The 15,352-nt window shown below is 37.1% G+C and overlaps 1 protein-coding gene and 1 pseudogene across 1 annotated transcript; both read left to right on the top strand.

Moving 5' to 3' along the window:
* The first annotated feature begins 859 nt into the window (after positions 1-859).
* On the top strand, positions 860-6,507 carry LOC132182769 (2-hydroxyacyl-CoA lyase). Its single transcript, XM_059596107.1, has 2 exons — positions 860-2,723; positions 6,029-6,507. The coding sequence occupies exons 1-2, from the start codon at positions 1,311-1,313 to the stop codon at positions 6,341-6,343; spliced, it is 1,728 nt and encodes a 575-aa protein (XP_059452090.1). The 5' UTR covers positions 860-1,310; the 3' UTR covers positions 6,344-6,507.
* Positions 6,508-11,304: 4,797 nt separating this feature from the next.
* LOC132182107 (protein DETOXIFICATION 12-like) lies at positions 11,305-14,843 on the top strand (annotated as a pseudogene).
* The last annotated feature ends 509 nt before the right edge of the window (positions 14,844-15,352 follow it).

Genomic DNA, 15,352 nt, shown 5'->3' with positions numbered 1-15,352 from the left:
AATGTGATTAATGTCTCATAATATCAATTTTTTTAAAAAAAAGTTGACACGCACACGCTAATCCCCCCATAAAACAGTGAACGGGGTCCAACCAAAAACCAAAATGGCTTGCTGCCTCACGGTAGTGGTGGCCCGTGGTGGGGACGACGGACGGCGCCCAAAAACAAATTTTGCTACGTCTAAGGGCAAGATTGACGTTTCACAGGCCGTGCTAAGTGCTAACCCGGGTCCAGTCAAGTTAACTTGACTGATTATAAAGTCATAGTCTCATAGATAAGGGTGTATTAATTTAATTAAATAAGTTAAGTTAGAATTAATTTATTTGATGCATTAGAAAATATTAAATTGGTGGTTGAGTTGCGAAATACGGAGTTAATGGCATTAAACTATTTTAATAAAAAAGATCTTCACAAGAATAGAAAGAATTATACATAATATTTAGGAATTATTTTTAAAATAATATATTTTTATTTTCTCTACAATTATTTTTATTTGTTTTCCAAGTTTATGGATATTTCAGTATTTGTCTCCAAACTTCGGGAATTTTTTTTAATTTTTATTTTTTGAAAAATATGAAATTTTCATTAATGAAATTTCATAAGGCTATGATTTTTTTGGTGAGTTTTGTTTGAAACAAGTGTATCAAAGAGGCAATGATTCATAAAAAGAAAATTAATTTTTTTTATTGTTGTGTTTATTTTTGTAAAAATTAATAAAAATGAGAACTCTAAATATAATAATAATATTAAAATAAATATTATTTAATTAATATAAAAATATTAAAAAAAAAATAAAGCTCATTTAAAAGTTTCGCCTTAGGCTGAAAACAGTGAGCCGGCCCTGCTAGAAGTGGAGTCCTACTTTAAACGTCCAGCTTGGGTTCCCACTTTTGACACGGCAGCAACCAAACGCTGAAAGGGCAGTGAGTGAACCAGAGCGTGGGGGACTCAGAACTCAGAACTTGGCTTCATCCGGCGCCGTCACCTTCCCCAGATGATCGCAATCCATTTTGGTGGCAATCCTGTCCTTTAAAAGCCCTGTCCTTTGCAACAATAATTGCCTCTCTTGCCCTCTCTGTATATCTCTTCATCCACACGTCTTGGTTTACGCGAATCTTATTATGGCAATTCACTAAACAATATTATCCCCTATTAATTGTCGGTGAATCACCGGCAGACTACCAAGACAATAACAGCAGGGGCATACTCGTAACTCCGGCCACCACCCACCACTTCTTCTTTATCATCAATACCGTCGCGCCGATCTGATAACACTCCAAACAAACAAAGAATCTTCCAGCTGAAGCTCCAATGGCTGAGTCAGATCCCACCCACAACAAAACCCTGATCGACGGCAACGTCCTAGCGGCCATGTCCCTGGCCCGCTTCGGCGTCGACCACATGTTTGGCGTGGTGGGCATCCCCGTCACGTCCTTCGCCAACCGCGCCGTGGCCCTCGGCGTCCGCTTCATCGCCTTCCACAACGAGCAGGCTGCGGGCTACGCCGCCTCCGCCTTCGGCTACCTCACGGGATGTCCCGGCGTCCTGCTCACCGTCTCGGGCCCGGGCTGCGTCCACGGCCTTGCGGGCCTCTCCAACGCCATGATCAACGCCTGGCCCATGGTCCTGATCTCCGGCTCCTGCGACCAGAACGACGTTGGCCGCGGCGACTTCCAGGAGCTCGATCAGATCGAAGCCGTCAAGCCCTTCTCCAAGTTCTCCGTCAAAGTCAAGCATGTCTCCGAAATCCCCGACTCCGTGGCCCGAGTCCTCCACTGGGCCAGCTCGGGTCGTCCCGGCGGTTGCTATCTGGACCTCCCGTCCGACGTGCTGCACCAAACCATCTCCGACTCTGAAGCCGAGGCTTTATTAGCTGCGGCGGAGAGTTCTATAAAGCGCGAAGAGACTCCGATCCCGAACCCGCCCGTTTCCGATATCGAGCAAACAGTGTCGTTGCTCAGAAATGCGAAGAGACCGTTGGTTGTGTTTGGAAAAGGCGCGGCATTTTCTCGAGCAGAGAGCGAACTGAAGAAGCTAGTGGAAACTACCGGAATCCCGTTCCTGCCGACTCCGATGGGCAAAGGGTTGTTGCCCGATACGCACGAGCTGGCGGCGACGGCGGCGAGATCGTTGGCCATTGGCAAATGCGACGTAGCGCTTGTCGTTGGTGCTAGGCTGAACTGGTTGTTGCATTTTGGGGAGCCACCCAAGTGGTCCAAGGACGTGAAATTCATATTGGTGGATATAAGCAAGGACGAGATTGAGCTAAGGAAACCCAGTGTGGGTTTAGTCGGAGATGCGAAACGGGTCTTGGAAAGGATCAATAAGGCGATCAAGGACGACCCTTTTTGTTTTGGCAAGTCGTATCCTTGGGTGGAGGAGGTAGCGAAGAAAGTGAAGGACAATGTGGCGAGAATGGAGGTCCAGTTGGCCAAGGTTGTAGTGCCGTTTAACTTCTACACGCCGCTGAGGATTATAAGGGATGCGATATTGGAATTGGGGAGTCCGGCGCCAATACTGGTTTCGGAAGGGGCGAATACTATGGACGTGGGGCGGGCGGTGCTGGTTCAGACGGAGCCGAGGACAAGGTTGGATGCTGGGACTTGGGGGACTATGGGGGTTGGTTTAGGTTATTGCATTGCGGCTGCGGTAGCTTCGCCGGGCCGGCTGGTGATTGCGGTTGAAGGGGATTCTGCATTCGGGTTTAGTGCAATCGAAGTTGAGGTATGGTCCTCTATATGTCAATGCTTATAAATTAAATTTATGTTTTATGATTTGTGAAAATGCTTATTGATAATTGCAGTTTGTCTGTTATGTATGATCGGCTTTATTTAGTTAACAAGCATAATGTGTTTTTCTTCACTATCTTTATAGGCAGATACTTCTGGCTACATTTTGGGATGTGAATGAAAGTTGGATGGTATAGACTTGATGAATTTTGTCCTTCTGGTGAATAGGAAACTAACACTGAAATGAAGGGCATACCACACATTTTGGGTTTTTCGGTGTTCAATATTTAGCTTCCTCCCCCACATTAGGTTTTAAAGGCTGAACTGCATGTGCTGTTAGCAATTGGCACTAGTATTCCCCATCTTTCTCGTAGAATGATGTTAACTTGTTTTAATGCAATGTTTAACTTATCAAGCAATGTTTTACTTCCCACATAGTCCACTTGCAACTTAATAGTCTGAAGTAATAAGTTTGGTGCATTTCATTTTTGCTTTCAATGTGAACTCTATGCAAAAACCTGCTGAGTTTTTATGCAGAGTAAAAGGATTGTTTTAGAAGCATAAACACCTGTATGTCTTGCCTTTTTTTTCCCCCACTATGAAGGTACTTGGAGAGCCTTTTGCATCAAGCCCTTATGAGAATAGAGTTTGGTCACATCTTCAATGTTTAATATTTGTTTAAAATGGCTAGAGAGTCTGTTAGTGAAACAGATATAGTATGCACATTTCTTGCGTGCCTGTATCTGTTGTTGTTTTCCTTTGACGTGGATTTCTTACATTTGTGTCATTTGTACTGGTAACATTGGAAAGATCCTTCTTTTTGTCATGCAAGCACTAACTTGAGGCTCTCCATTTATGGCTGTCCACTTCTCAACCAAGATCTAGGAAGTTGAAATGACTTCAGCTGCATGTTAACTGTCTTATATAAATGAGCCTCTTTTCTACCTCTAACTTGTCAATCTGTGTTCATGTGGACTCTTATGATGCCATGATGTATTCTGGCTATGGATACACAGTGCTTACAATTGTTGTAGCTATTTTGTTTGTGTGGTAGTCATTTTTTTCCATTAACAAAAAAAAGTTAATCTAGTTTTAATTTTGTTGTGGTTGCATTATTGCTTTTCTCTTGATTTAAAAGCCTTACTCAAGGTGCAACAAATACCATTCAAAATAAGAATAAGTTTTTCACTTTTTATTGCAATAGACAATCAATATGGATCATGCTTTTCCATTAAGAGAAATGTCCTTCATCCAAGAGCAAGATTTCCTTCCCTCTTATGTTTTGGCAACAACTGGCTGCTCTTAAGTATTTTGTTGGGTCATTTGTTTCTCGTTGCTGGGGGATTGTCTTCTTTTTGGCCATATTTGGTTACTCAGCATGGTTTGGCCGTCATCAGGCTACTGTCATGCTCTGAAGACTATATGGTTCCTATTGGTCATTAGTTAAAGTTGGCTCTGGCTGTTTCAGCCATATGAAAGGCCACCATGGTCATCATGAATGATGGCATTACCAAGCCTCTATATTGGTTAGCTAATGGAAGTAACCAAAGAACTTGGAGGCTAACATGAGTTTCAAGTCTTTGTTGATGCTAATTGACATATCATGTCTTTATGGAGATGGCATGCGGATTATCATATGCAGATGGTCACCAAGATTTCCGTCGTGAGTGGCATTTACGAAACATGGTTCAATTAGATTTCCAAGCATAAAGAAATTACATCTTTTTGATGAGTGGACTGTTGGACAGGTTGTAGAACATTTTAGTCTGACCACACGTCATATCACTTGCTGGTCTTTCTCTAATACCTTCCTCAAAACCCCCTAAAGCTAGTGAAAATCGTAGAATCCTTTTCATTTTGGATGTCATATTGATATGAGGTGTGTATGGTGATCATTTGGTTAAAAAAGTATAGTGCTGGAAGCTTCATATTTTAGCATAATCTAGTGCTTTGTCATTTCTCTGCCACACCACACGCCCACCCCTACATGACCAGTTGTCAGTCTTGTTCCCTTATTCCTGGCCTTCATATCTCGCAAATATTCTCACAATTTCATTAACAACAGGGTCAATAGCTGGGTCTTGGTGCTTGGATCACACCCAAAACAGATAGGTACCATTGGAGATGGTTATATTGGAATATGTGAAAGAATTGAGGTTTGATCCTCCTTTGATGCTTCACGTACATGACCTTTTGTCAGCTGTGGTCATTGTTGCTGATGTGAGTGGTGTTGGTGGTTTCATGGTCATTGATGGGACTCGATTTGAAACCTTCGTGCCTTTCTTCCATTGTTGTGTTTGGGATATGATTTCTTTTTTCCATTTTTTCTATCATTTTCTGGAGAGAGAAAATGAAAGAAAAAAAAAAAGGAAAAAGAGGGAAGTGAAGTGCCCAACCTCACACTTTCCAGGGTCTGTAGCATGGCGGAGGGATGAGGAATGTGAGAAGAGGGGTTGTGCTTGGAGAGAAGAAAAAAAAGCTGAATGAAAACATATCTTTCAAATGGCTGATGAACGGAAGAACACTCTATGTTTTAGGTTGTTCTGGGATGAGTTGATACTTGTTAAGTTTCATAGACAAAATAATCGTGCCTAGAACTAATTTTATGGATCCATTTTCTTCTTTACATATTAGGGATATCTTAAAATATTCTCATTGGGTTACTTATAATTCTACTATTTGTGAAGGTTTGTCTGTTGGATGAAAAATTTGACTTTTAAAATGAATGGATTTAATTTATAGGAATTTCAATATTATCAATCTAATCTTTCATTGTTTTGATAAGTATACTTTTAAGTTGAAGAAATTAGAATATGGTGGTAGTTACAATGTTGATGAGTGATGGTAGTGATGATAGTAGTATGGTGTCATAGTGTTACTACGGTGGTGGTAGCAGTAATGATAGTCCAGGGGGTGGTGATTGTAGCTGTAGTGGAAGCGAGGGAGGGTGGTGGTAGAAGCAGCAGTGGCAACAGCAATAGTGATAGCAGTGTGAAGGTGATATAAGAATAATAATATTTGTAGATGTTGTAGAATGATATTTTCTCCTGTGAAATTTGAAGGATTGGATGCCTAAAAATGTTGAAGTTGGAATTTCTACAGAATTTTTGAAATAACTCTCTTATTAACCCAAACAAGAGATATCAACCTTGGGAATTCTCAAATTACAAATTTAAGTAAAATCCCACTCTCTTTTTTCTATCAATGTGTACTATGTTATCAGTTTTCTTTACTTGGTTTCTATCAGTTGGAATAAAGAAATTTATGTGTTATATATAATATTTTTCTCGACTTTTGCAGACATTGGTTCGATACCAGTTGCCGGTTGTTGTGATTGTATTTAACAATGGTGGAGTATATGGGGGTGACCGGAGGAGTCCCGAAGAAATTGATGGGCCTTACAAAGATGATCCTGCACCTACTTCTCTTATCCCTGGTGCAGCATATCACACTGTAATTGAAGCTTTTGGAGGCAAAGGTTATCTTGTTGGGACACCCGAAGAACTCAAGTCTGCTCTTTCAGAATCCTTCTCTGCACGGAAACCAGCTGTTATAAATGTCACCATTGACCCTTACGCTGGTTCAGAAAGTGGGAGGCTGCAACACAAGAACTGATGTAGCCCCACCTTTTTCCTTTCTCTGATTTGAGCATCATTTGCTGTCTACCAGTTTGCTTCTTTTTACTTGCTGTTTAATAACGTACGATTGTTACTTATATACATATATATATAAAAAAATTAATAATAATAATAATAATAATAATGTAAAATTGTTGCCAATAGCCCTGTAATTCTATTGTTATCATGAAATTGATGCCATATTTAGTGTAGTGGCATACAGTTGGAGCATAATATTGGAGTGTGAATAATGATATAAGGAAGACTAGAGTCCTCTTAGAATCATCTCAAATATAACATGACTTTTAAAATCACTAATTATATCGTTACTCCTGAAAATATATGCTGTATTTCTTCTTTTTGTATGAACGGTTTACAACTGTTAGTAAAAGTGCAGTTAATGCACATTCAAGTCCGAGAGCAGAGAGCATTGAAGTTCAAGGGTACAATTGAAATACGGCATTGTACCCTTGAACATCCTCAAATTTTTAATTCCAATAAGAGAGAGACTCGAATTTTAAAACTACATAAGGTGTATAAGGTGTTTAAAGAGAATTTTTCTGTGTTAAAACTGAATTGCAGTGGACTATTTAGTGTTAAATACTCACATGGCAATTATTTATGTCTATTCACTTATAGTCACTTAATTTCAAAATTAAGTAATAAAACTGTTGGGACCGTTAATTAAAATTTTATTAATAGTTATTTAATTATAAATGTTAAATCATAATTGTTAATAACTATCACTTGATCTCAACCATTATTTCAAACTTAATTTGATCTTACAATTCACTTGATCTCTGGTTGTAGGTGAGTAAGAACAAGATCCCCAACTTGGAACTCAACAAGCAGCTTGTGTCGATTAGCTCTTTGCTTATATACATCACTGCTCTTAGTTATGGTCCTTATGGAACACTTCACATTCACATAGCTCTTTGCTTATATACATCGTTGCTCTTAGTTATGTAACACTTCACATTCATGGGAATGCTTTGGATGTGTCGGAGAAATGCATCAATAGTTCCAGACTTGGCCCACAAGGTTTTTCAGAAATAACCTCTTTTTTTTTTTTTTTTTTTTTTTAATTTGTCCGCACAAGAAATGGGGGATTCGAACTAGTGACCTTTACTTCATTAGACATGGTCTCAGCCAATTGAGCTACCTCTTGGAAACAGAAATAACTTATCTACAATTACAAAAGTAAGCATATGACAAAATCCATGCTCATATATCTCACAGGAGTACAGGGAACACAGAATGCTGAGTATAAGCTAACATTACTCCGTTGTCCAACTTTGATTACGTCACGTTTCAAACCAGGCCAAAAAAATAAAATAGGTCTTCAATCAATGCAAATTGCAATTGTCTTCTCCTTGTCAAAATGACTCGTCAATCCTTTGGTTTGTTGCTTTTACATTATTTCATGGGAAAAAATTACATTGGTCGTCTATTGTTTATTCAATAATTGATTTTACATTATTTTAATAATAATATTACTCAAAATTACATATTTTACACATCACTTAATTGTTTTTGTATGATTATTTTTTTAAATAATAATATTACTCAGAAATCAGAATGTTTAGAATAATAATGTTCTTGCTTGTAAAAAGACTCGACCTTTAGACTCTTTAACCTTTGCTTTTATACTAAAGCTATGTTTACGTTCGAATACATATATTATTTTGTTAACTAAAATATAGTTGTTGCATTCATTTAATCATAAAATTTTCATTATAATTATTATTTTAATAATAATATTATTCAGTAATTTAGCCACTTGACCTTGCCACTTGTCATCATTTTTTCATTAAACCTATATTACGACATTATCATTTAATCTTAATATTTTTCGTAGTAATTGTCTTTGTATGAGTATTACCGTTTTAATAATAATATTATTCAAAATATTATAATAGTTCTTTTGCTTGTAAAAGGACTCGACCTTTAAACTTTAACCTTTGCTTTTACATTAAAGCCATGTTTACGTCCGAATACATATATTATTTTGTTGACTAATATATGGTTGTCGCATTCGGCATTTTCATTATAATAATTATTTTCGTATGATTTTTATTTTTTTTATTTTAATAATATTATTATTGAGAATGTTAGAACTTAGAATAATGCTTTTGCTTATAAAAAGACCCGACCTCTATAGTCTATACTTTTTATACGAAAGCTATGTTTACATTCGCATACATATTATTTTGTTGAATAATATATAATTTTCAAATCATATTATTGGCATCAGATCAACCCAAAACCTCTAAATTTCTCTCCAGAAAACTAGGAAACTCAGCAACCCATCAAACTCAACTATCCAACAAATCATTCACGGGCCCATATCATATATTTTATGAAGAAGTTTCTTTATAACCAGAGACGGAGGGAGGGGGTTGGTTGATATATGTTTCCCATGGCTTAAAATTTTATTTATTATAATTGGCCTTGCTCAGAAAAAAAGGGCTTGGTCCTTGGCGATATTATGACAAAAATAATTTTATATCTTAACCTTAAAACTAAGGGTGGACAGATTAACTGGTTACCGATTACCGGCCGTCTACCGATTTTGACCAAACTGATAATAACCGTAACCGTTTAACCGATATTTTTATCAGTTAAAAATTTTGTACCAAAATTTTTATTAATCCGATTAACCATTTGTTATCGGTTAACCGTTTTAACTTATAAGAACCGGTATGGAGGAATGCTCTTAACTTTGTGATTGTGGGTTCAAGATGCTACAATGGCCATTTTTTAATTTTTTCTTTTTGTTTATTTTTTCTTCGCTTTTCTTTTCCACTTGGCCAACAGTCCTACTCACACACTTAGTCATTTCTTTTCTTTTCTTTTCCCAATTCCCATGCCACATATTTCTTTTCTATTCTTTCTTTTTTATTTTCTCTCCTCCTCCCACGCTGGCACGCAATTGTCTTTCACTTTCAGACTCTTTCTAGTTTCTTCCTCATTTTTTTTTTCTTTCTTTTCCAGTTTTCCGTCTGGCCATTGCGGGAGAATGGGTTTCTTTTTTTTTTTGTCTTTCCACTTCTCGCAACATCTGCTCTCATAGTCACAGACCTCTCTTTTAGCATCGAAGATTCAATTCAGGTAAGAGTGCCTTTTTGTGCTCGGAGGTTAGAGAAATAGATAAAACTGAAAAATGTGAGATTTAGAACCGGTTAACCGGTTTAACCGAACCGTTTAATCGTGTACCATTATAACTTATAATCGATAATTCCAGTTAAAATCTTTATAGGCCCGGTATCGGTTAAGAAATCGTTTACCCGAAAATTATCGGTTAATAACCGATAAGAACCAAAATCGGACCGTTTTGATCGATACTCACCCCTACTTAAAACAACCCAAATCTAGCAAAAGTCGTACTCGCCAAATATGTAATTAAAAAAAGGGTTAAATACTTTTTGCCTCTTAGAGTTTAAACTCTTTATTTCTGTGGTTTTCATAAAGATGGAGAATCGGAGATGGTTCCTCCGTTAAAATTTCATTCAAAACTTAACGGAACACCACATCAGCACCAATCAAATGTCGCCACGTGTCATATAATTAAATTTTTTAAGAAAATATTTTAAAAAAAAAATTAGAAAGATTAAAAAATTATATTTTTTCAAAAAATAAAAAAGAAAAGAAAAGAAAAGAAAAAAGAAAAAAAAAAAAAAATTGGGGGTAGCTGCACACCCCCATCTGGCCTGTTTGGGGGTGGCAAGCTACCCTCATGGCCAGATGGGGGTGGCTCGCCAAAGGGGTGGTCGAAACCACCCCCAGCGGATTTGGGGGTGGTTCGGCCACCCCCTTCTACAGTGCTGCTACCTCCTTCATCTGCACATTCTTCTTGACTATGATTACTGCATCTCCTTTTCTCTCTAGCCAAGCAAGGCCAATAACCAAACAAGCTTTCACAAAGATCCATGGCTTCCAAGCCATACCCACTTAATTGGAGGATATTGGGGGACCAGCTTGTCATAATCGCCACCATGATTTTCCTGGCTTCCTTCACCAAGAACACCGTACTACTGCTTCTCTTCTTCATCTCCATTGACGCTGGGTTTTGGTGCTTTCTGGCTTCCTTCAACAAGGAGACAAAGGGAATGGCTGAAACCACCCTCAAACCCATTGGGGGTGGTTTCAGCCACTCCCTTTGGCTCCTTGCGGGTGGCTCCGGCCGTGGGGTAGCTCCCCACCCCCAAACCGGCCTGCAAGCCACCCTCCAATTTTTATTTTTTTTTGCCCTTTTTTTTTTGAAAAAATATAAATTTTTTTTTAAAAATATTTTCTTGAAAAAATTAATTATATGACAAGTGGCGATATTTGATTGGTGCTAACGTGGCGTTCCGTTAAGTTTTAGACGGAATTTTAACGGAGGTACCATCTCTGTCTTTATGAAAACCACAAGTACTTCCTGTAATAAAAATAAAACCCTAAAGAGAGAAAAAAAAATAATAATAAAGAGTTTAAACCCTAGGAGGCAAAAAAATATTTAACCCTTAAAAAAATTAGGCATGAGCAATAGAAAGAGATTTTAACACATCAAGGGCAACAACATAGAAGCTGAAACAACACAACTGCAACAAAACACTAGGTTTTATTTTAATAGGTGTTTGAGTTGAAAATTGAATTATATTAAGAAACAAATATCTTGTTTCTTTTGTTTTGTTTATTTTTTGTTAATATGGAATGGGTACCAATTTTAATTTTTTTTATATATATTAATATATTTCTCTTTCATGCCGTCTCCTTCAAATAAAAATTTCTGGCTCCGTCCCTGTTCATAACAAACTCTATATAGCAGAGTAGTAAATTAGCAACAATCAAAATCCTAACCACAATTTTGTCATATTGGATACCACATGAAGCCAAGCAAAAGAATAACTAACCAGCAGTGAGCCTGTTATTTACTCCTTCTTTATAAAGCTCAACTTGTGAGGAAAAACAGAAGGCATGGAAGAAATGCTTGAGAGTGAAGAGAAGAAATGGGCGATAACATGGGGTGGGTTTGTGGAGGAGCTGAAGAAGACAAGTTCTATAGCTGCACCAATGGCGGCGGTGTCAATATTTCAATATATTTTGCAAGTGGTATCGATTATAATGGTTGGACACCTCGGTCAACTTTCCCTCTCTAGCGTTGCCATTGCCACCTCTCTCACCAATGTCACCGGCTTTAGTCTTCTTGTAAGTCTTTGATGATCACCATCTTCACTTCCACAAGATTTTCGACCGAAAATTCTTATTATTAAGCAATATTAAGGGTATATAATACATGCAAATCACCTTGATTTCTTAATCTAATTTGCAGGTTATCAATCTGCACCGTGATCTTGTTATGAAAGACACAGTTTATTTTGTACTAATGATATTGTTCAACCTATTACTCTGTTTTTTTTAAACAATTATTTTTATTTACTAAACATGCAACAGTAATTAATTTTAGCGATTGATTTCTTGACTTGGTTATAATATATAGTCGTCATGAAATAGACGACACGGATTAATATATTGTATTTTTGTAACAAAAACTCATTTACTATGGTTTGAAAAAGAGATATTACATATTTTGAACATGCATGAAATTTCATAAGAATATGCAAGTTGAAGGGGCTGCTAATGTCCTTGAATTCTAATGTCCACCAAAATTTGAGATAAATTTTTCAAAGAAGTATTTCACTTCAATATATAAAACCAGTCAATACAATTACTTACAAAAAAAAAGTCAATACAATTCAAACTTCTGGGACTCTTTTCCTGATAAGTTTCTTTGCCTAGATACTAAAAAATTACAAAAATAATATTTTGTGTTCCCATCGATTCTGCCAAAAGACTAAATTAGAATAAATAAACTCAAACAAAATAGACTTAAGGCCTGAAAATAGGGGTCAACGGACTGAGATTAAGGACATTACTTCATTCAAGGTCGCCTTAATTTCAAACAAACTTGGGTCTTAAGAAATTATAAGGAAACTTGTTCTACATCAACTATGGGGTTGGAGTTGCACATAATTTTCTTTCAAATTGGGTTAGAGAAAATTTTCTTAACATCCCGTTTATAAAATCGTCATGTGTCTCTTAGTATGCGAGAAGCAACACTTTTTCAATAGCTAGCATATGTGAAACATATACTTTTTTTTATAGAATTTTTTCAAACTCTTTATATGCTATTAAAAAAACAAGTGATGATGAGAATAAGATTGAGTCTTTGGTCTGCCGGGGTACCAAAATCAACCCAAGACAATAACATTGGTAAATGGTTACACTGTTACAGTTTTTGTCATTTCAAGTCAACAAATTAAACAAATGCTGGTCTTGGTAGGCAAGCTTTTGACCCTTGATTCCTCTGTTAGCGAAAAGGTGCTTGTGAAAATAGCATATTGCATGTCTTTTATGAAGTCATTTATCATATTTTAACTACTTGAACTTTGCGTTTCAACTTTGCAAGCAGTCGGGAATGGCTGGTGGGTTGGAAACACTATGTGGGCAAGCTTATGGAGCAGAGCAGTATAAAAAACTTGGAACTTATACTTACAGTGCAATCATTTCTCTCATTCTGGTGTGTCTCCCAGTCTGTGTTCTATGGATTTTCATGGACAAACTGTTGATTCTCATAGGTCAAGACCCTACAATATCACTTGAAGCCCGCAAATACTCGATGTGGCTCATTCCTGCACTGTTTGGGGGAGCAATACTTAAGCCACTGACTCGGTACTGTTAAATTACAATTCATCTCAAAAGTTTAAGCTAATACGAAGAGATGCATTTAGTCATTTAATTTATATTGTAACAGGTACTTCCAGTCACAGAGTTTGATTCTTCCAATGCTCTTTGCGTCCTGTTTTATTGTATGCTTCCATATTCCTGCATGTTGGACTCGTGTATAAGTTGGAATTAGGAAGTTTTGGTGCAGCTGTAGCCTTCTGTGCATCAACTTGGCTGAACGTGATCTTGCTAGGCTTTTATGTGATTTATTCTTCAGCCTTTGAGAAAACCCGTGTCCCTTTTTCGAAAGATGCTTTGCTTGGTATCTCAGAATTCTATCGCTTGGCCATCCCCTCCTCTGTAATGGTTTGGTAATGATTAATTCTCGCTTCTCTTTCTGTCAATAAATATTTAATCTCCTCCATGAAAATTACATGGTTTGGTTTTCATGTTAATGGTCGATTCAGTCTAAAATGGTGGTCGTGTGAGCTGCTTATTTTGCTGTGTGGCCTTTTACCAAATCCAAAGCTGGAGACCTCAGTGCTCTCCATATGGTACCCTTCTATACCTCTACCTATCACCTCTGTATTGGACAAATTTGATACTTTTACAACATGTTCTTATTTTTCTTCTTCTTACGTTTTATCAGCCTTACAATTTCTACATTGCACTTCACTGTAGCCTATGGATTAGGGGCTGCTGCAAGGTACAGGTGTTTTGTCACATGCATAATGTACATTTTTTGAACTAATTTAGAATCCCTTTGGGATTGCATTGAAAAAAAAAAGCCTCATCTTTTAAGTTTTTTTAAAAATGAAGTTTTGAGGGTCGGTTTTTTAGAGTAAAAAGGTGCCAAACAAGCCAATTTTTTACCGAACATACCAATTTTTTACTTTCGCTGAACTTTCGAAGTAATAGAAGTATTTTTTAAGATGCATAATACAATCCCAACACATGCTCTAAAAGTATCCATCTATTTGACTGATAAAAATAAAACACCAACTACTTTGCAGTACTAGGATTTCAAACGAACTGGGAGCTCAAAATCCACAAGCAGCTAGAGTGGTTATTTGGGCTGCAATCTTCCTTTCTGTCACAGAGGCAATTATTGTAAGCGTGACTCTCTTCTGTTGCTGCTATGTTTTGGGATATGCGTACAGCAGTGAGAAGCAGGTTGTGAATTATATTGCAGTTATGACTCCTTTAATCTGTGTCTCCATTTTTATGGACGGCATACAAGCAGTACTTTCTGGTTCGTTTCTTACCTTTCATTCAAGCATTTGAATTTTCTGCAAAACCTTCTTGTTTTACTTTTGAGGAGGCTATATATTTATATATTTCTTGCATCAGGGGTTGCTAGAGGAAGCGGATGGCAGCATATAGGTGCCTATGTCAACCTTGGGGCATTTTATCTGGTTGGACTCCCAGTGGGAGCTGTGCTTGGTTTCGTGCTACATTTAAGAGGGAAGGGGCTTTGGATTGGAATTGTGACAGGTACTATTGTGCAATCAACACTTCTTTCTCTTATAACAGGATTCACAAATTGGAAAAAAACAGGTTTGTAGCCCTAGTGTCCATTTCTTGAACAATATATAATGCCATTCGTTTTACAGGGAATGCTTGCTATAATATGTGTTTGGTTGCCAAGAAATAATTGGATGATATGAATATAGCTGGGTTCAATTTGTATGTTGACATTGCAGGCAGTCAAGGCCAGAGAAAGGTTATTTGAAGGGAAAACTGCAGTAGACAATGGATCAGATTCAGTCATCATCAAAGAAGAAACTTGAAAGAAGTTGATAATTTTTTTTTTTTTTTTTTTTTTTTTTTTCTTTAAGGCTTCCTTTAATTATGTGCTAAAGTTTGTGATTAAGATGAAGTTTTTGAAGTGTAGCTACTTAATTAAAATCATCTTTGCTCAAGCGTGCTGTTTGCAGAGAGTGTACTAGTAGTTTTAATTCAAGCTCACAATTTTTTACACTATTCACGAATTCAATACGAACCCGACACAAAACTAAAAGGTTAAGATTAAAAAGTTTAATTCGTTTAATTAAATAAGTTATAAATACGGATTGAATTTATTTATTTTTTGAAAAGCAAATATCATAAAATCTAAGCAGACAAACATCACGGACAGCACAGGAGGTTCATTTGAGGTTCCCATTATATTGTTGCTCCAGTAAAAAGCAATTCTTGATGAGAGAAGGCTTGTTCGCCTTATTTTTGTGGGTGTGCACGAGAGAGATAGCCAAACTATTCTCCGAGGGTTTAGGAACAACGTCAATTATCACGCAGTAAA

The sequence above is a fragment of the Corylus avellana genome, chromosome ca5 (genome assembly GCF_901000735.1).
Source record: "Corylus avellana chromosome ca5, CavTom2PMs-1.0".
NCBI lineage: Eukaryota > Viridiplantae > Streptophyta > Magnoliopsida > Fagales > Betulaceae > Corylus > Corylus avellana.
The sequence above is the reverse complement of the archived record's forward strand: the minus strand, read 5'-3'. Positions and strand labels throughout refer to the sequence as shown.